Here is a 22,767-nt window from a genome sequence, read left to right as displayed (position 1 = left end):
CCAAAGGTACTTGTGGCTAACCCGATCAAAAGCCTTGGCCTGATCTAATGCCAGCAGATACCGTCCGCTCCCATCCGCCCTGCACCTCTCCACGGCCTCCCGGATGCCAAGGACAGCACTAAAGGTGCTTCGGCCGGGAATCGCACAGTGCTGGGACTTGGACAGTATCCTGTCAGCCACGGCTGACAGACGCAAGAAAATTATCTTAGCCAGCAACTTTCTATCGGTGTTGAGAAGGGAAATTGGGCGCCAATTCTCAATCACAGACGGGTCCTTCCCCTTTGACAGAAGGATCAAGGCCGACTTTCTCATCGAAGGGGGCAGAAGGCCATGAGCCAAACCTTGGTTAAACACCTCCCTTAGATGAGGAGCCAACAGACTCTTAAAAGTACGGTAGTATTCTGCCGTCAGGCCATCCGGCCCAGGCGTCTTTTTGAGGGACAACAGGTCAATGGCCTTCTCTACCTCAGCCACTGAGATATCCTCTGTCAAAAGGTCCTCTGAGAAATCAAACTCCCCTACAGGAGTCTCAGACAAGAAAACTCTGGCTTTCTCCTCGTCCAAGCGCTGCGGTCCCAGGATGCCTGAAAAGTGGTCCGTCACTATGCCCAGAATCCCCGGCTTGGACCTAACCAGGGACCCTGCAGCATCCTTCAGGCCGTGTATGGTCTTCGAACCCACAGCATCACTACAACTCTTGTAAGGATCCGGGGAGATAAACTTCCCGTAATCCCTTTCAAGGGTCAAGGAGGCCAGGCGATCATACTGGCACTCCCTCAACCGCTGCTTTACCTCAGAGATCTCTTCCCGAGCGCCCCCTGATGATACGAGGCGGTCCAGCCGCCTTCGCAAACCCAGGTAGGCACGGTACTTTGAGATTGCCCTAGACCTCGAGATCCTCCGGAAGAAGCCCTCAGACCTCTTCTTCACTACATCCCACCACTCTGGATGGGAGCAGCCGCCCTCAAGGAGCGAGGCTTGTTCCTCAAAGAAGATCTCATAGGCTTCCCTCACCCCAGGGTCCTCAAGCAGCGTCACGTTCAGACGCCAAATACCCCTCCCTTTCTGAGGGGTCTCGGCAACATTCAGAGCGACAGAAACCATACAGTGATCGGAAAACTCTACCTCACACAGCTCAGGAGCCGTGAAGACAGAGTCCCCCTTCAAAAAAAACCTATCTAATCTACTCTGACATCTACCTCTGGTGTAAGTGAACCCGGTGTGATTGGGGAAGTGACAAACATGCACATCCACCAATCCGGCCTCCCTAACTATACTATTCAGAAAAATACTGTCATATCCCAGCGGGCCTCCGGCACCTGCTCTGTCTTTGGGCCTAGTGACGGTATTGAAATCGCCACCGAAGACTACCTGCCGGGACGTAAAAAGGTATGCCTCCTCCGGAACCCGCACGCCATCCAGAGGTTCGGCCCGAACAACGGCCGTGCCTTCATGCAACACCTCTGGGTGCGCGGGCACTGGTTCTCCCCTCGCTCCCCCGCTGGCTGCACCAGCCCCCCCCCCACCGGGGCACCTGTCTCCTGCCTCCTCCTTTCTGCCCTGGTTTCTGTCCTCTTCACTTTAGAGGCAGATTTCCTCCTCACCACTGGCACACCATCAGCCCTGCCACCCTCACCAGTCCATGACCCTGCCTCCGGCCCTGCCCCCGCCCCCCCAGCCTCTCTTACTACCTGAGTCCCTCCCTCCCCTCTCTGCTCTTGCTGTCTGTCCCTTGGGGCACTTCCAGGACCACCCGATGTGTAGCCCCGGAAAGCTTTGGGACACCTACTGAAGGGGTGACCCATCTCACCACAAAGATTGCACCGGATTAAACCACACTCCCCAGCCAGGTGCCCTATACCTCCACAACATACACAGCGCATGTGGGAACAATCAGCTGAAAAGTGATTGGAACTCCCACATTTAAAACACAATTTAGGCTGGCCTTGATAAAAGGCCATGATTCTGTCCCTTCCTATAAATGCGCTTGCCGGCACGTGTGACACCGACAGACCTCTTCTCCCTAACTTTACTCTAACTTGCCATGCCCCTGTCCAAATACCCCTCTCATCCAGGACCTTTTTTAGAGGAGACTGAAGCTGCCCGTACCTCCCCAGCCAAGTGGCGATGTCCTCAGGGGGAATGGACTCATTCCTTACCAGGATAGTAATGGTCTTGACGTCTTCCTGAGGTGACAGGGCCACCAGATGAAAGTTACGCCATACATCATGTGCTTTGACTAGTTCATATTTAGTCAGGAAGAGCTCCATGACTACGGGGGAGGTGAAGCTCACATCATATTCACAGGAATTAAAGGGGTGGATGACTGCATACAAATCTGCGACCTTGAAACCAAGGCCTAATACCATGTCAATCACCCTACCCCTTGCAGGAGCATCCCCCGAGCCATGGAACCTAACCTGCACAACGTTACGACGCCTCCTTTCAGGCCCCCCCACTCCCCGGGACCACCCCCCCTGTGCACCTCCAGAGCTTTCAGCACTAGGGGGCTCCCGAAAGGGACGGGACCCAAACTGATCGTACAGATGGGATATCTTGGCGGGGCCCCCTGCCATGTTTGCGATAGTTTTCCCCTCTCTTAACGCTGTAAGAAGTATAGCATCCTGTGTCTGCCCCAATAATCTCTCTGGAGATTTCCCCTGACCATCACTTGACCCTCCTGCCACTTCCCCAGAGGATGGACCCTGCAAGACCCCCACAGATGAGGATGGGGCTGGGAGAGCCAGAACTGATGGAACTACTGGCGGCTGCACAAGGGAATCCCCACCACCTTGGGTAGAAACCCTTCCACTTTTCTCCTCTTCTACTAATTTAGGTAAAACCTGGGACTCCTCTAGCTTATTTATAAATGCTACTGCCATTGCCCCGGATGGGAGGGGACCCAACATGCAATCCCCCCAAATGGAAGGGGACCTCTGGGCGGGAGTCAGGCTTTGAGCCTGAAGAAAACCAGATTCCTCAGCCACAACCTGTGTTTCAGGGACTATTTGGCTTGCACCACTTTGTATTGACCCACTTTGCTGACAGTCCATAACTTCTACACCCTCCTCCAGCCATGGAGGGAGCACTTCCGAGTCTTGACTGGCCACTTCCGGCCTCAGAACAGTCACTTCCGGCCGCGAGATGACCATTTCCGGCCGCTGGATGACCACTTCCAGCCGCGGGACGTCCACTTCCGGTCCAGACCGGAAGTCACTCTCCCGGAAGTGCCCGCCATGCGGGACGCCACCCGCTACTCCGGGCGCCATTTTAGGACAGTCAGCAGTATTGTCCATTGCTACTGATCCTTCTCGGTTCAAGCAGTCCACCTCAGCAGCCCCGCCATTGATCTCCTTTGGTCCAGGCTGCTCCTCTACACCATCCTTCACCTCCAACACTGGACCCTGACCCTGGGACACCTGCTCCGGCCCTACCGAACCCCTGACCACCGGTAAGTGAGAAACTTTATTACCACTGGCTACAATATCCTCTAGTGGGGAAGGGACAGGTTCAAAGGGGGGGACCCCAGGAGGATCACACTGGGCTGGGCTCACAGCTTCACCAAGCTGGCTTGAACCCACCGGATCAGGGCTTATGACATTGTCACCAAGGGACCCGGGCCTGCTCTCTCCCCCAGGGGGGCAGCCTCCACCACCACGCACCCCAGGGAAGGGTCCGCTGCCACAACCCCAGAATCACCAAGGGTGTCCCCAGGACCGTCTGCCTGATACCTGGCTGCCACATCACTCCCTGCCCCCAGTTGGTCAACCACATCCCCCTCCAGGGCAGGTGGGGTGTCCGCACTCACACACACACTCCCACCAGAGCATGAGGGCTCCAACCTACGGGAACCCCTCACTGCCTGCGTGCCCCTCACATTAGCCCCCCGTACATGGTCCCGCAGGGCCATGAGGAAAGCATCCTCACCCGGGCCATGGTCAAGGAGGCTCAAAACCAGGGTCTCCAGGTCCAGGCAGGCATCCCTCAGGCCATTGATCTCACCTTTCAGCGGGGCTCTTCGGTCTCTTGCTGTGTGATCTCTCAGGTCACAAAGCCGTCCCAGCCGGTCCTTTTTATCCTCGTAGCTCGCTACAGCTTTGGTTAGCAGGCTCCTTATCCTTGCTCTTCGGGACTCCACCTTTTCTATGGACTCTCCAGGCTGGGGATCCATCCATCTCATCAGCTCCATCTGGGTGTCCAGGAACAGTCTCTCCACCTGGGTTAGAGACTTCCCCATATCCATAGACCCAGGGGCCCCAGGGTGGGAAGCATCCCCAGGACCTGGGCCTGGGCCAGGCGTGGCCATCCTCCTCCCTCCTTCCTCCGGTTCTCTGGAGCTCCAACGGCACCTCCTTCCTCCACGAAAGCCAAAGCTCGACTGGAGGTATTTTTTATTTAGAACTGCTACCATACATAGCAAAAAGATAACAACAAAAAAAGTACTGTACACATAACTCAAAACATCCAGAACTCACCCAACCTCCCACTTTCCATAGTCCATATTAAAGGTCCATAGTTCCTTATCATATGCTGAAAAGAAGAAAAACATCATACATACAGCCCAAACTTTTTAGCCATATGAACACATTATAAAATACAAGCGACCCCTACCAAGCCTTCGCCTGCATAAGGTCCTAGAAGGAACAAAATAGGCAAACCAAACCCGACTTAACCCACCCCCTCCCTGCTGAAAACATTACCCACCCCCCAAAGCAGAACGGAGCATCAAAAGTAACCAGAGAGAGCAACCATACTTCAAAAACTAGCCATCAGAAAATCTAAAGGAGTGGGAAAGGGAAAGAGCCGCCACCAAGCAAGGAACAGGGATGGCCTCAAGGCGGCTGGAAGAGAACACCCCTCCACAAATGGCTGCACCTATCAGGACCAACCCTATCCCTTTCAAGATTCCTCACCTTTACCAGCTCACCAAGGATATCACCCACCACCACATCGACAGGCAGGGTTTTGCCCCTAGTGGACACTAAACACCTAGCGTGCCAAGTGTAATAAAGCACTACCTTACTAACTAGAAAAAGGGTGCTCAACTCAAAATCCCTCCTAACCCTGAAGTTACCATAGACCCACTCAGAGTAGGTCAGGGCCGAGAGGTGGGGGTAACCGATGGCACCACCAACCCTCTCCTGAACCTCCACATTGAAGGGACACTGGACCAAGAAGTGGTCCATGGATTCCAGTACCCCTCCACATTCTGGACGGGGACAACCTCTCTCCCCTAGGTTCCTATACTTAAGGTTGTCCCGCACATAGAGCCGTCCATGGAACGCCCTCCATGCCAGGTCCCAGAATTTTGGCATGTCGTGGCATACCTATGTCGCATTTTCTGGATACCTTATTGGCCTTTACAGGATGCCTTGACTGGCATTTAGAATGGTTATCTTAAACAAAATGTCTTTTGAGTTAATCTCATTTTACTTTGATTTCTTTACATGTGTCACTGAGCTTGCAAAGGCTAAGAATATATCAGATGACCAAAACAGTGGAAATTCCCTATCTCTCAGAATATCAACTCTGTCTGGACAGCTGACCACAAAGCCAATAATATCTTCTAAAAAGCCCCTTTGGAACTTTTATTGTGCGTCACCAAGAAATTTTCCCTGACAGAGAATCACGATCTAGATTGACATAATGCTTACTATAATTAGTTGTTAACTTTGATTGGACAAAAGATGTTAATAACAACCCATTTCTTGTACGTCAGATTGTAATGACAAACCCATTTCTGAGTATATTTAAACTCCAGAAATGCTGTAATAAATCAGGTCACTATGATTCAGCCATCTTGAGTCTTGTCTGATCTCATTATTTATATAGCTATATATTGTCTGATTTGGTATCACTGACTAACAGGTAACAGGTATTTTGTACCTGAGAAAAATTCCACAACAATTTGGCGAGCTTGAGCCCAGGAGAGGTGACGTCATCTGCGGACGGAGTGCGACATCTGGACTGCATTGGATACACTGAAAATATCTGGCCAGGTAAGCCCATTGTCTGCTTACAATGTTTTTCAGTCCATCCAATGACGTCCAGGTAACTCTGTTTTATTTTTGACGTAATACCCTCTTAAAGAACCTAAACCCTTAGTCAGTGTATATATTGCTACTAACATTTGTTGTTTGTTGCGAAAGGTGAGGTTGGGTCAACCCTCACCACTGTGGGTGTCTTGGACACGCAGGAACGTGACCTTCAGTTGTGTTCTGGTAAAGCCGTCTCATTTCGGAGTGTCCATTTGAGACGTAGCAAGCATTGAATGTATATGACTGTTTTAGCCTGACATTTCATATACATGTAAAGGTTTCTATCTCTATGTTATAGTATATATGTAAACATATGCATATGGTAATAGGCTGTTTTTAAGTCCAGGTCACAGAGAACTTAGAAGTTAGAGGTAATTCCAAGTCACAGAGAACTCGGAAGTTAGAGGTAATTCCAAGTCACAGAGAACTCGGAAGTTAGAGGTAATTCCAAGTCACAGAGAACTCGGAAGTTAGAGGTAATTCCAAGTCACAGAGAACTCGGAAGTTAGAGGTAATTATTCCATTTTTTTTGGATAACAGTGAAATGGGAAACTGGGTTTCCGTAGATACCGACCAGGGGTCGATGAGAAAGGTCATTAGGACCATGGCCTTAGAGTGTATGGGTAACAGGGTTACCAGATAAATGGGGCAGACCAGGGAGTTTGCATTCGAAGATTAAATGCTCTGGGAGCATAGTCTTTGGGCTACACAGCCAATTAAAGTGTTCTGTAGTTGGACAGCTAATAATCCTAGTTGTAGGATAAGATAAGATAGGATATGGCAGATTTTTGTAAAGTGTATGAAACAGATTTGGCAAGAACAAACTTAAAATCAGTTGCAGAAATATGGAAGCAGGAGAGTATGCAGTTGAATGAGTATTGATATTATGATAAATGAGTTGAAACAAGTATAAACAATAATGTGTTGAATTGTTTCATGAGAAAACACAGCAAATCTTGTATTCATAAGAAAAGTAAGGATGATCGTTGCCCTTTAATTCATAAGCCTGTTGCAGTTTCTTTTAAGACAGGGAAAAAAAACAGGCTCTGTGTCTTTGATATAAAAAGAGGAAGTAGTCCTCTGAGTTTGTAGCACGGAGAAAAAGATTGTTTCTTTATACGATAAATGAACGGCATATGATATTTTTGGGGTTATTCTGTATTAAATTAAACTAAGATGAAAAATAATAGGTTGCCCTTTAAACCAGGAATCTTTGTTTAGACATTAAGGGTTACCGCAATTAACATGACCATTGAACCCTATTGGCACTGAGCCAAAAGTTTTAAAATAGAATAACTTTTTTATATAATTATGGTTTATTAAGTGGTATTTCAGGGGCACCCTCCGTAACCAAAGGGGAACCTCTGCTAAGATTTTTGAAATTCGGGACAAAGTTTTAGAGGATATTTGTTTGAAAGATAAAAGTACATTACTTCCTGTCATTATGGGTGTATAAAAAGTGACCTACTACAAATAGTGTAAAGACAGGACATTACAGCAAAGAATTGCAGCCAGCCCCTCTCCCCCAGACAGTAAATAAGATATACAGCTAACCTGTGTCCGCATGTCCCATCAGAAGCAGCCGAAAGGTTTACAGTAGCAATAACAGTAGCAGGGGTGAGAGTGGTTTCCTGCCTGGCTTCAAAGGAAAAGGGGAAGTCATTTAAAAAAAAAAAAAAATGTTTATGTTGAGTTAAAATTTCAGTGTTCAGTTTCAGATGAAGTGCCCATTAATCCAGTATGTAGCATATGTCTCTTGCCAGCTTGACCCAGTGATAAAAGGATCCTCAGCTGTGTGCGGGCCACAGCCTGCAAAAGAGCTGCTGGATAAAACAGGTGCAATGTATTTAAGCCAGTTTACTTCCAGTACAGGAGCAGGCACTAGAGGGGGGAGGGGAAAAAAATGTTTGTTAAATATCCCCCATGACTGTTTTTGAGCTGATGATGGCAGAATCTGAATTGTTGAGCCCTGCCAAAAAGGCTCCTCTCTGGAGCCCTGATGAGACCCTTTATGTAGATGGATCATGTTTGTAAACAGAGGAGGGTAAGCCTGTAACTGGGTATGCAATAGTAACAGCAATAAATAAACAAAAGGAATGCAGAGGCATTAAATCTAAAGTTCTAAGCACAAGCAGCTGATGGTTTTGGCAAAGGCCTGTGAATTTTAAAGAGTTAACATTCACATTGACATGATTTTGGTCATATTTTTGAAAGCTTGTAACTTTTTGACCTCAGCTGGTAAGCCAAGAAAAAGCATGCAGATATAATAGAGACTGTTCTTAGTCTTCCAGTGTTTCACCAAGGTGGCCATTTATTAAAAAACCAAGGCACATGCAAGAGAGGACACAGAAGAAGCTGCAGGAAACGCAAGGGCCGACAGAGCAGCGAAGAAGGCTGCACTGGAACAGGTCCCTATCCGGGTACTGACACTCGTAGGAAAGCAACCAACTCCTGTAAGTATGGCAATCTTGATATCATTGCAGAAAAAGCCCCCTCACAGGAGCGTGAGAAGTGGCGGAAGAACAGTGCAACATAGGATGTAACTGGTTGCTGGAGGATGGAGGAGCATTTCTGTCTGATCTCAGGCCCTATACCCGAGGGTGGCAGCCACAGCTCACGGATCGTGTCATATCTCAAAGACTCTAATGACCACCTTGGTAATACAACACTGGTTAGCACCAGGTTTTCCTGGAGTAGCTGCAAAATATACTGCTTCTTGTCTTACCTGTGCTAGGTACAATGTTGGTAGAGCTATAAGCACCCCATAAAAGCACCGCCTAAGTCAGACTATCCTTTCCAAGGAGTTCAAATAGATTACATTGATTTCCCACAGTCTGGTCCCGATGCACATGTTTTAGTTTGTATAGACATTTTTCAGGATGGCCTAAGGCCTGGCCAGTCTCTAGGGGTACAGTACAAACCACAGGAAAAAGGCTTTTGCCCCAGGTAATGTGCAGGTATAGAATCCCAGAAACTATGGAAAGTGACAGGGGTACTCACTTACAGGAAGGGTTCTACAAGAGATCCTATCCGCACTAAATATTGAGAAAGCCTTTCACACTCCATATCATTCACAGAGTAGCGGAAAGGTACAAAAGGTTGTATGGAAAAAAAAAAAAAAGTTGAGTAAAATAATAGCAGAAACAGGTAGATTGTTTTACGTTTTTTTCCTTTGTCAGGAACACTCCCAAGTGAAGTGTGGATACCTGAAGCAGGTCTCTATTTACCACAGCAATTGCAAGCCGCACACTCAGATCTCACTAGATGTGTTGCAGCGCTTCAAAAGCAATTGACAAAAAATGCATAATAGTGTGTTTTCATCCCTACCAGATCCAAATGAGGATACTAAGTCATAAAGTAAGGCTACTAAGAGTGCAATTGGTTACACCAACATCCCTCAAGGTAGAAGGGATACATGGATTCACGCCAGTCATTGAAAAAAGGTGGTACAATGATTTTCTTTTAATTTTTAATATGTATGGGAATGTTGGGTATAAAAGAGACAGACAACCTAAGGCCTAATGTACTGTTAAGTTTAAATACCAGGTAGCCAGGAAGTCAGGGTACTCAGGGTGCTAGATATGTCCACAATTACACCCAGAGTCCCAGACTATACCTGTGCTAGTAAACCCACTTGCATTAGAGGATCTAAATCAGACAGAGTTTTCAAAATCCTATAGAAACATTACCAGTGCACAAAAGGACATGTTAATTCCCCCAAAAGTCGCAGGTTTCAAGAATCCTACAGTGTGTATAGTGTTCTATGGAAAAAACTGATGTGGGGAGGGTGGACTGTTCACAAGCACTGATAAACATATCCTGCCCACAGCTGACTGTGAACAGCCCATGAAATGAAACATGCATGCATTACAGAAATGAAACTGTTAAACATAAAATATGAGCCATATTAAATGACAATATGGACATTTCTCACCTAGGGGAAGCCCTCAGGTTTCTGTTGTTCAGACAGAAACTGGGGTATTATGCAGAAAAGTTATTAATACCCATTTTCACCCCAGGGTGGTCACATTCGGGGTTGGGAATCTATTATGTCTGTGTCAATAAGGCCCATAGATTACTTCCTCAGTGTGTCACAGTAACAGGTACTACAACCTCTTTATTTCCAATGGTGTCCGCCCATCCAAATAAACACAGTCTTTTGGAGGTTTTGCCTTATCTCCTAAAATAATGAAAGTGGTGTATTTATATTGATGTTTATGATAATTATGATCTATAGTTATCTGTTGAATTAAAATAATTATGTGTTTGGTTGATAAGTTTACCAAGGCCAAGGAGACAACCTATTTCAACTCTATACGGAAATGAGAAGTGATTGATGATGCTGAGTATGCTGTAATGAAAAATCTGTCACCTCAAACCCCCATGTATGAAGTAATCTCCGCCTCAGAACCTTACCAAGACTCGGACACCCCCCACTGAGGTTTGCCCTCTGGGCCAGTGTTCCAAGCGTAAGGGGCTGCTCCCTTGGAGGAATCTGATAAGCGGAATAGGTAGTTAGTTAGCCTGATCAATAAATTCTCAAGAGGGGGGAGATGTCGTGGCATACCTATGTCGCATTTTCTGGATACCTTATTGGCCTTTACAGGATGCCTTGACTGGCATTTAGAATGGTTATCTTAAACAAAATGTCTTTTGAGTTAATCTCATTTTACTTTGATTTCTTTACATGTGTCACTGAGCTTGCAAAGGCTAAGAATATATCAGATGACCGAAACAGTGGAAATTCCCTATCTCTCAGAATATCAACTCTGTCTGGACAGCTGACCACAAAGCCAATAATATCTTCTAAAAAGCCCCTTTGGAACTTTTATTGTGCGTCACCAAGAAATTTTCCCTGATGACAGAGAATCACGATCTAGATTGACATAATGCTTACTATAATTAGTTGTTAACTTTGATTGGACAAAAGATGTTAATAACAACCCATTTCTTGTACGTCAGATTGTAATGACAAACCCATTTCTGAGTATATTTAAACTCCAGAAATGCTGTAATAAATCAGGTCACTATGATTCAGCCATCTTGAGTCTTGTCTGATCTCATTATATATATAGCTATATATTGTCTGATTTGGTATCACTGACTAACAGGTAACAGGTATTTTGTACCTGAGAAAAATTCCACAACAGGCAGAATTCTCTCAGAATTCAGGAGGGCTAGCCCCTCCGTTAGGACCCTCTCAGGGCAATCCCTTAGAGCCAATGGCTTCAAAACGTCCGAGGACATGACTCTCTGATACAGCTCACGCCTACCAGTAGAACCCACCTCCAAGGCCGAGATCCGCCATTTCCTCAGTACCTTCAGTGCTTCTGGCACATAGGACGGTAGATAGCCATGCGATCTTCTCAAATCACCAGGCCTACCACCGTCCTCCCACTCCCTCAGGAAGAGCAACAGCCAGCCCTTGCATGACCGTTCCCAAAGAGACGGGTCGTCCCGAAACAGGGACTGCAGATTGAACTTTACAAACATGATGATAAAGAATATCACCGGGTGGACCATGTCCAGCCCCCCTAACCGTCTCGTTCGGAACGTGACTTCTCTCTTAATGAGGTTTAGTCTGTTTCCCCACAATAGCAGGAAAAACAGACTGTTGACCCGCGCATAGAGAGCTGCTGGCAAGAGACATACGTAGATGACATACAAAAACTCGGGCAGCAAGTACATCTTGATCAGGCTTACCCGTTCCCTTAAAGTGAGCTTCCAGCCTTTCCAGGCTGCAACTTTCTGGGAGGCACCTGACAACCTACGTTCCCAGTTTTTCTTGGGGTAATCCCCATGACCAAAGGTGATGCCTAGTACCTTAACCTCAGGCTGGGGCACGGGGAAAACATCCGGGAGGGGGAACTGCTCCCCCTCTTTCCCCATCCAAAAGGCTTCACTCTTATCCCAGTTGACCCTGGAATTTGATGCCTCGGAGTAGTCCCCGATCTGCGTTTCCACAAACCGGGCCTCCTCCCCACTTGAAACCACCACAGAGACATCGTCGGCATAGGCTACCACCTTAACCGCCATGTCCCGGCCACTGCTCAGGTCTACCGGAACCCCCTCCAGATGAGCGCAGTCTAGCCTTCGGACGGAAGGGGTCAACCGCCAAGACATACAGCAGGGGGCTCAACGGACAACCCTGCCTGACACCAGAACCAACAGAAAAGCATGGACCGACCCAGCCGTTGATAAGAGGGAAGCAGTCAGCCCCCCCTATACAAAGCTCTAAGACAGCCAATCACCCGACCCGGCAGACCGTATCTCTCCAGAAGAAGCCAAAGGTACTTGTGGCTAACCCGATCAAAAGCCTTGGCCTGATCTAATGCCAGCAGATACCGTCCGCTCCCATCCGCCCTGCACCTCTCCACAGCCTCCCGGATGCCAAGGACAGCACTAAAGGTGCTTCGGCCGAGAATCGCACAGTGCTGGGACTTGGACAGTATCCTGTCAGCCGCGGCTGACAGACGCAAGAAAATTATCTTAGCCAGCAACTTTCTATCGGTGTTGAGAAGGGCAATTGGGCGCCAATTCTCAATCACGGACGGGTCCTTCCCCTTTGACAGGAGGATCAAGGCTGACTTTCTCATCGAAGGGGGCAGAAGGCCATGAGCCAAACCTTGGTTAAAAACCTCCCTTAGATGAGGAGCCAACAGACTCTTGAAAGTACGGTAGAATTCTGCCGTCAGGCCATCCGGCCCAGGCGTCTTTTTGAGGGACAACAGGTCAATGGCCTTCTCTACCTCAGCTACTGAGATATCCTCTGTCAAAAGGTCCTCTGAGAAATCAAACTCCCCTACAGGAGTCTCAGACAAGAAAACTCTGGCTTTCTCCTCGTCCAAGCGCTGCAGTCCCAGGATGCCTGAAAAGTGGTTCATCACTATGCCCAGAATCCCCGGCTTGGACCTAACCAGGGACCCCGCAGCATCCTTCAGGCCATGTATGGTCTTCGAACCCACAGCATCACTACAACTCTTGTAGGGATCCGGGGAGATAAACTTCCCGTAATCCCTTTCAAGGGTCAAGGAGGCCAGGCGATCATACTGGCACTCCCTCAACCGCTGCTTTACCTCAGAGATCTCTTCCTGAGCGCCCCCTGATGATACGAGGCGATCCAGCCGCCTTCGCAAACCCAGGTAGGCACGGTACTTTGAGATTGCCCTAGACCTCGAGATCCTCCGGAAGAAGCCCTCAGACCTCTTCTTCACTACATCCCACCACTCTGGATGGGAGCAGCCGCCCTCAAGGAGCGAGGCTTGTTCCTCAAAGAAGATCTCATAGGCTTCCCTCACCCCAGGGTCCTCAAGCAGCGTCACGTTCAGACGCCAAATACCCCTCCCTTTCTGAGGGGTCTCGGCAACATTCAGAGCGACAGAAACCATACAGTGATCGGAAAACTCTACCTCACACAGCTCAGGAGCCGTGAAGACAGAGTCCCCCTTCAAAAAAACCCTATCTAATCTACTCTGACATCTACCTCTAGTGTAAGTGAACCCGGTGTGATTGGGGAAGTGACGAACATGCACATCCACCAATCCGGCCTCCCTAACTATACTATTCAGAAAAATACTGTCATATCCCAGCGGGCCTCCGGCACCTGCTCTGTCTTTGGGCCTAGTGACGGTATTAAAATCGCCACCGAAGACCACCTGCCGGGACGTAAAAAGGTATGGTTTGACTGCCGTAAGAAGGCTCTTCCTTGCCCACTTGGACTGGGGTCCATAAAAATTAATAAGGCGCAGAGGAAGCCCCCTCACGACAGCGTCAACGACCAAACATCTGCCCACTTCCACCTCAATAACTCGTCGACAGTCCACCGAACCAGTCTTAAAAAGGACCGCAACTCCACTGCTAGGCTCGGCCGCAAGAGACCAGAGGGAAGGTCCACACCTCCACTCCCTCTTTGCTGCATGCATCTCTGCCACCGATGCCAGCCAGGTCTCCTGCAAAAATAAAATGTCAGCATCAATTTCGCTGAGAAAAGAGAAGGCCATATAACGAGCTCTCACAGATCTAATACTTGCAACATTAATGGTCGCAAGCCGAATTGGAGAGGGCACTGCCATCCTTAGTGATTGAGGTAGTGATGCTCCCCTCTACTTACCCAAACAAGTCCTCACGGCCCTTTACAGGGCATTACCACATCCTCCTCCTCCGAATCAGAGGACAATACCTCAAAAGGGTTAGAGGTAGCTACTTGCACCCGCCCAGCCTCCCCTCCAGAAAGGGGCCTGGAACTTGCCCCCTTCAGAACCCTTTTCTTCTTCCCTTTTGAGGCCATGGACCAACCCACCTCCCCCGGACAATCCTCCGGGCTTTCCTCCCCTGAGGGGTTACCTGACGGCTCAGAACGAGCCCTCTGTGACCTCTTCGCGCATCACCTCTGGGTGCGCGGGCACCGGTTCTCCCCTAGCTCCCCCGCTGGCTACACCAGCCCTCACCCCCACCAGGGCACCTGTCTCCTGCCCCCTCCTCCTATCTGACCTGACTCCCGTAGAGGAAAGAGCCCCAAAAACCAGGGCGGGGAGGGGAGAGGAGGCCGCCGAACCCCCGGCCTCCTCCGGAACCCGCACGCCATCCAGAGGTTCGGCCCGGACAACGGCTGAGGCTTCATGCAACACCTCCGGGTGCGCGGGCACCGGTTCTCCCCTCGCTCCCCCGCTGGCTGCACCAGCCTTCTCCCCTACCGGGTGTAATGTTCCGGTACCTTTGGTACCCTAAATTACACTTTCCACAAGTGTATGCGCCCCACCATTTACTTTTGGAAAGGTGCGCATACACCTTTAAGACTGGAGCTGTCATCACCCAGCGCCGGACTAGATGGCTATTTAAAGCGCCGGTTCTCACTCACATGTGTTCGTTCAAACACCCTTACCTGGATGCTAACCTTGCTTGAAGCTTCCATGCTTGCAAGCTTACTTCACTGACGGAACCTCGCTGCGCTGATCCCTGTATCCCGCTACTGGATCATCCGCCTCTCCTGAACCACCCTTCGGCTGTATCGCTAATAGTGCTAAGTACCCTGCAGGGGAATTCTCTATATACTTATACTAAGCTTACACTATCTAGCTCTGCATAGTAAAGACTGTTTATCACATCTGCATAACTAGATTGCTAGCTCTTGAGACTACTGCTACTTTTCTGCACTGGGTTGATCTCTTTTGTATGTCCACCTGCTATTCTATCATCTGCTATCATACAACATTGCTAAACCTTCCTGCATCCATCTGCTACTGTCTCACCTTCAAGTGTCTATCACCTACCACCTCCACTCAACCTATCCCTCAACCTTCATCATTGTGTTACCACATACATAAAGTCACTCTAGGAACCAGTTTGCTAATTGTGTGTATTTACTGGCTGAAATAAGACCTTCCACACATGATGAGTCATTGAGGTTGGGAATGGTATCTCAGCATATCTCTTACATGACTACTGACGTGGAACTATTTCTGCAGCTGAAAATCCACACCATATAAGAAACGCAGGAGCGTTACACCGGGGCACCTGTCTCCTGCCTCCTCCTTTCTGCCCTGGTTTCTGTCCTCTTCACTTTAGAGGCAGACTTCCTCCTCACCACTGGCTCACCATCAGCCCTGCCACCCTCACCAGTCCCTGACCCTGCCCCCGCCCCCCCAGCCTCTCTTACTACCGGAGTCCCTCCCTCCCCTCTCTCTTGCTGTCTGTCCCTTGGGGCACTTCCAGGACCACCCGATGTGTAGCCCCGGAAAGCTTTGGGACACCTACTGAAGGGGTGACCCATCTCACCACAGAGATTGCACCGGATTAAACCACACTCCCCAGCCAGGTGCCCTATACCTCCACAACGTACACAGCGCATGTGGGAACAATCAGCTGAAAATGGCCTTGATAAAAGGCCATGATTCTGTCCCTTCCTATAAATGCGCTTGCCGGCACGTGCGACACCGACAGCCCTCTTCTCCCTAACTTTACTCTAACTTGCCATGCCCCTGTCCAAATACCCCTCTCATCCAGGACCTTTTTTAGAGGAGACTGAAGCTGCCTGTACCTCCCCAGCCAAGTGGCGATGTCCTCAGGGGGAATGGACTCATTACTTACCAGGATAGTAATGGTCTTGACGTCTTCCTGACGTGACAGGGCCACCAAATGAAAGTTACGCCATACCTCGTGTGCTTTGACTAGTTCATATTTAGTCAGGAAGAGCTCCATGACTACGGGGGAGGTGAAGCTCACATCATATTCACAGGAATTAAAGGGGTGGATGACTGCATATAAATCTGCGACCTTGAAACCAAGGCCTAATACCATGTCAATCACCCTACCCCTTGCAGGAGCATCCCCCGAGCCATGGAACCTAACCTGCACAACGTTGCGACGCCTCCTTTCAGGCCCCCCCACTCCCCGGGACCATCCCCCCTGCGCACCTCCAGAGCTTTCAGCACTAGGGGGCTCCCGAAAGGGACGGGACCCAAACTGATCATACAGATGGGATATCTTGGTGGGGCCCCCTGCCATGTTTGCGAAAGTTTTCCCCTCTCTTAACGCTGTAATAAGTATGGCATCCTGTGTCGGCCCCAACAATCTCTCTGGAGATTTCCCTTGACCATCACTTGTCCCTCCCACCACCCCCCCAGAGGACGGACCCTGCAAGACCCCCACAGATGAGGATGGAGCTGGGAGAGCCAGAACTGATGGCCCTACTGGGAATCCCCACCGTTTTGGGTAGAAACCCTTCCACTTTTCTCCTCTTCTACTAATTTAGGTAAAACCTGGGACTCCTCTAGCTTATTTATAAATGCTACTGCCATTGCCCCGGATGGGAGGGGACCCAAACTGCAATACCCCAAATAGAAGGGGACCAGGCTTTGAGCCTGAAGAAAACCAGATCCCTCAGCCTCAACCTGTGTTTCAGGGACTATTTGGCTTGTACTATTTTGTATTGACCCACTTTGCTGACAGTCCATAACTTCTACACCCTTCTCCAGCCGTGGAGGGAGCACTTCTGGGTCTTGACTGGCCACTTCCGGCCTCAGAACAGTCACTTCCGGCCGCGAGATGACCATTTCCGGCCGCTGGATGACCACTTCCAGCCGCGGGACGTCCACTTCCGGTCCAGACCGGAAGTCACTCTCCCGGAAGTGCCCGCCATGCGGGACGCCACCCGCTACTCCGGGCGCCATTTTAGGACAGTCAGCAGTATTGTCCATTGCTACTGATCCTTCTCGGATCAAGCAGTCCACCTCAGCAGCCCCGCCATTGATCACCTTTGGTCCAGGCTGCTCCTCTACACCATCCTTCACCTCCAACACTGGACCCTGACCCTGGGACACCTGCTCCGGCCCTACCGAATCCCTGACCACCGGTAAGTGAGCAATTTTATTACCACTGGCTACAATAGCCCCTAGTGGGGAAGGGACAGGTTCAAAGGGGGGGACCCCAGGAGGATCACACTGGGCTGGGCTCACAGCTTCACCAAGCTGCCTTGAACCCACCGGATTAGGGCTCATGACATTGTCTCCAAGGGACCCGGGCCTGCTCTCTCCCCCAGGGGGGGCAGCCTCCACCACCACGCACCCCATGGAAAGGTCTGCTGCCACAACCCCAGAATCACCAAGGGTGTCCCCAGGACCGTCTGCCTGATACCTGGCTGCCACATCACTCCCTGCCCCCAGTTGGTCAACCACATCCCCCTCCAGGGCAGGTGGGGTGTCCGCACTCTCACACACATTCCCACCAGAGCATGAGGGATCCAACCTACGGGAACGCCTCACTGCCTGCGTGCCCCTCACATTAGCCCCCCGTACATGGTCCCGCAGGGCCATGAGGAAAGCATCCTCACCTGGGCCATGGTCAAGGAGGCTCAAAACCAGGGTCTCAAGGTCCAGGCAGGCATCCCTCAGGCCATTGATCTCACCTTTCAGCGGGGCTCTTCGGTCTCTTGCTGTGTGATCTCTTAGGTCACAAAGCCGTCCCAGCCGGTCCTTTTTATCCTCGTAGCTCGCCACAGCTTTGGTTAGCAGGCTCCTTATCCTTGCCCTTCGGGACTCCACCTTTTCTTGGGACTCTCCAGGCTGGGGGTCCATCCACCTCATGAGCTCTGACTGGGTATCCAGGAAAAGTCTCTCCAACTGGGTCAGAGATTTCCCCACATCCAAAGACCCAGGGGCCCCAGGCTGGGAAGCATCCCCAGGACCTGGGCCTGGGCCAGGCGTGGCCATCCTCCTCCCTCCTTCCTCCGGTTCTCTGGAGCTCCAACAGCACCTCCTTCCTCCACGAAAGCCAAAGCTCGACTGGAGGTATTTTTTATTTAGAACTGCTACCATACATAGCAACAAAAATAACAGAAATGTACTGCATACATAACTTAAAACAACCGGAACACACCCAACCTCTCACTTTCCATAGTCCATAATAAAAGTCCATAGTTCTTTATCATAGGCTGAAAGAAGAAGATCATCATGCATATAGCCCAAACATTTTAGCCATACAGACATAAAAATAAACAAAAGACCCATACTAGGTTACCACCTGCATAAGGTCCTAAAAGAAACAAACATAAGCAAACCAAACCAACTTAACCCACCCCCACCCCGCTGAAGACATTACCCACCCCCCAAAGCAGAGCGGAGCATCAAAAGTAACCAGAGAGAGCAACCATACTTCAAAAACTAGCCATCAGAAAATCTAAAGGAGTGGGAAAGGGAAAGAGCCGCCACCAAGCAAGGAACAGGGATGGCCTCAAGGCGGCTGGAAGAGAACACCCCTCCACAAATGGCTGCACCTATCAGGACCAACCCTATCCCTTTCAATTCCTCACCTTCACCAGCTCACCAAGGATATCACCCACCACCACATCGACAGGCAGGGTTTTGCCCCTAGTGGACACCAAACACCTAGCGTGCCAAGTGTAATAAAGTACTACCTTACTAACTAGAAAAAGGGTGCTCAACTCAAAATCCCTCCTAACTCTGAAGTTACCATAGACCCACTCAGAGTAGGTCAGGGCTGAGAGGCGGGGGTAGCCGATGGACCACCAACCCTCTCCTGAACCTCCACATTGAAGGGACACTGGACCAAGAAGTGGTCCGTGGATTCCAGTACCCCTCCACATTCTGGACGGGGACAACCTCTTTCCCCTAGGTTCCTATACTTAAGGTTGTCCCGCACATAGAGCCGTCCATGGAATGCCCTCCATGCCAGGTCCCAGAATTTTGGTAGAATTCTCTCGGAATTCAGGAGGGCTAGCCCCTCCGTTAGGACCCTCTCAGGGCAATCCCTTAGAGCCAATGGCTTCAAAACGTCCGAGGACATGACTCTCTGATACAGCTCTCGCCTACCAGTAGAACCCACCTCCAAGGCCGAGATCCGCCATTTCCTCAGTACCTTCAGTGCTTCTGGCACATAGGACGGTAGATAGCCATGCGCTCTTCTCAGATCACCAGGCCTACCACCGTCCTCCCACTCCCTCAGGAAGAGCAACAGCCAGCCCTTGCATGACCGTTCCCAAAGAGACGAGTCGTCCCGAAAAAGGGACTGCAGATTGAACTTTACAAAAATGATGATAAAGAATATCACCGGGTGGACCATGTCCAGCCCCCCTAACCGTCTTGTTCGGAACGTGACTTCTCTCTTAATGAGGTTTAGTCTGTTTCCCCACAATAGCAGGAAAAACAGACTGTTGACCCGCGCATAGAGTGCTGCTGGCAAGAGACATACGTAGCTGACATACAAAAACTCAGGCAGCAAGTATGTCTTGATCAGGCTTACCCGTTCCCTTAAAGTGAGCTTCCAGCCTTTCCAGGCTGCAACTTTCTGGGCGGCACCAGACAGTCTACGCTCCCAGTTTTTCTTGGGGTAATCCCCATGGCCAAAGGTGATGCCTAGTACCTTAACCTCAGGTTGGGGCACTGGGAAAACATCCGGGAGGGGGAACTGCTCCCCCTCTTTCCCCATCCAGAAGGCTTCGCTCTTATCCCAGTTGACCCTGGAATTTGATGCCTCGGAGTAGTCCCCGATCTGCGTTTCCACAAACCGGGCCTCCTCCCCACTTGAAACCACCACCGAGACATCGTCGGCATAGGCTACCACCTTAACCGCCATGTGCCGGCCACTGCTCAGGTCTACCGGAACCCCCTCCAGATGCGCGCAGTCTAGCCTTCGGATGAAGGGGTCAACCGCCAAGACATACAGCAGGGGGCTCAACGGACAACCCTGCCTGACACCAGAACCAACAGAAAAGCATGGACCGACCCAGCCATTGGTAAGAGGGAAGCACTCAGCCCCCCTATACAAAGCTCTAAGCCAGCCAATCACCCGACCCGGCAGACCGTATCTCTCCAGAAGAAGCCAAAGGTACTTGTGGCTAACCCGATCAAAAGCCTTGGCCTGATCTAATGCCAGCAGATACCGTCCGCTCCCATCCGCCCTGCACCTCTCCACAGCCTCCCGGATGCCAAGGACAGCACTAAAGGTGCTTCGGCCGGGAATCGCACAGCGCTGGGACTTGGACAGTATCCTGTCAGCCACGGCTGACAGACGCAAGAAAATTATCTTAGCCAGCAACTTTCTATCTGTGTTGAGAAGGGCTATTGGGCGCCAATTCTCAATCACGGACGGGTCCTTCCCCTTTGACAGGAGGATCAAGGCTGACTTTCTCATCAAAGGGGGCAGAAGGCCATGAGCCAAACCTTGGTTAAAAACCTCCCTTAGATGAGGAGCCAACAGACTCTTGAAAGTACGGTAGAATTCTGCTGTCAGGCCATCCGGCCCAGGCGTCTTTTTGAGGGACAACAGGTCAATGGCCTTCTCTACCTCAGCCACTGAGATATCCTCTGTCAAAAGGTTCTCTGAGAAATCAAACTCCCCTACAGGAGTCTCAGACAAGAAAACTCTGGCTTTCTCCTTGTCGAAGCGCTGCGGTCCCAGGATGCCTGAAAAGTGGTCCGTCACTATGCCCAGAATCCCCGGCTTGGACCTAACCAGGGACCCCGCAGCATCCTTCAGGCCGTGTATGGTCTTCGAGCCCACAGCGTCACTACAACTCTTGTAAGGATCCGGGGAGATAAACTTCCCGTAATCCCTTTCAAGGGTCAAGGAGGCCAGGCGATCATACTGGCACTCCCTCAACCGCTGCTTTACCTCAGAGATCTCTTCCCGAGCGCCCCCTGATGATACGAGGCGGTCCAGCCGCCTTCGCAAACCCAGGTAGGCACGGTACTTTGAGATTGCCCTAGACCTCGAGATCCTCCGGAAGAAGCCCTCAGACCTCTTCTTCACTACATCCCACCACTCTGGATGGGAGCAGCCGCCCTCAAGGAGCGAGGCTTGTTCCTCAAAGAAGATCTCATAGGCTTCCCTCACCCCAGGGTCCTCAAGCAGCGTCACGTTCAGACGCCAAATACCCCTCCCTTTCTGAGGGGTCTCGGCAACATTCAGAGCGACAGAAACCATACAGTGATCGGAAAACTCTACCTCACACAGCTCAGGAGCCGCAAAGACAGAGTCATCCTTCAAAAAAAACCTATCTAATCTACTCTGACATCTACCTCTAGTGTAAGTGAACCCGGTGGGATTGGGGAAGTGACAAACATGCACATCCACCAATCCGGCCTCCCTAACTATACTATTCAGAAAAATACTGTCATATCCCAGCGGGCCTCCGGAACCTGCTCTGTCTTTAGGCCTAGTGACGGTATTAAAATCGCCACCGAAGACCACCTGCCGGGACGTAAAAAGGTATGGTTTGACTGCCGTAAGAAGGCTCTTCCTTGCCCACTTGGACTGGGGTCCATAAAAATTAATAAGGCGCAGAGGAAGCCCCCTCACGACAGCGTCAACGACCAAACATCTGCCCACTTCCACCTCAATAACTCGTCGACAGTCCACCGAACCAGTCTTAAAAAGGACCGCAACTCCACTGCAAAGCTCGGCCGCAAGAGACCAGAGGGAAGGTCCACACCTCCACTCCCTCTTTGCTGCATGAATCTCTGCCACCGATGCCAGCCAGGTCTCCTGCAAATATAAAATGTCAGCATCAATTTCGCTGAGAAAAGAGAAGGCCATATAATGAGCTCTCACAGATCTGATACTTGCAACATTAATGGTCGCAAGCCGAATTGGAGAGGGCACTGCCATCCTTAGTGATTGAGGTGGTGATGCTCCCCTCTACTTACCCAAACAAATCCTCATGGCCCTTTACAGGGCATTACCACATCCTCCTCCTCCGAATCAGAGGACAATACCTCAAAAGGGTTAGAGGTAGCTACTTGCACCCGCCCAGCCTCCCCTCCAGAAAGGGGCCTGGAACTTGCCCCCTTCAGAACCCTTTTCTTCTTCCCTTTTGAGGCCATGGATCAACCCGCCTCCCCCGGACAATCCCCTGGGCTTTCCTCCCCTGAGGGGTTACCTGACGGCTCAGAACGAGCCCTCCGTGACCTCTTCAAAGCCCCATGGCTAGCGCCTGGAGCCTGAGTGCCACTCCTCACTTTAGGCAGGGCAGCCCTTCCGGCTTTCCCACCCTCCACCACCTCTGGTACCATTGGCACCGAGGTCTTACTGACCCCAGTCCTCCCTTTGCCCCCCACCCTCGGTGGAAGGGGAGGCAGGGACATAGGGGCAAAAACCCCAACCCCCTGACCCGTAGAGGAAAGGGCCCCAAAAACTAGGGCGGGGGGGGGAGAGGAGGCTGCCGAACCCCCGGCCTCCTCCGGTACCCGCACGCCATCCAGAGGTTCGGCCCGAA

General features: G+C 50.5%; 1 protein-coding gene across 1 annotated transcript; it reads right to left on the bottom strand.

The window, feature by feature from the left end:
• Window positions 1-11,135: 11,135 nt before the first annotated feature.
• LOC309567424 (uncharacterized protein) lies at window positions 11,136-12,074 on the bottom strand (the record flags this gene model as incomplete). The annotated part of the gene is made up of 1 exon (XM_082272823.1): window positions 11,136-12,074. The coding sequence occupies one exon, from the start codon at window positions 12,072-12,074 to the stop codon at window positions 11,136-11,138; it is 939 nt and encodes a 312-aa protein (XP_082128949.1).
• Between the last annotated feature and the right edge of the window lie 10,693 nt (window positions 12,075-22,767).

The sequence above is a fragment of the Pelophylax lessonae genome, assembly GCF_965119305.1.
Source record: "Pelophylax lessonae genome assembly, chromosome: 11".
Classification (NCBI taxonomy): Eukaryota; Metazoa; Chordata; class Amphibia; order Anura; family Ranidae; genus Pelophylax; species Pelophylax lessonae.
This window is presented reverse-complemented; position numbering and strand designations above follow the sequence as displayed.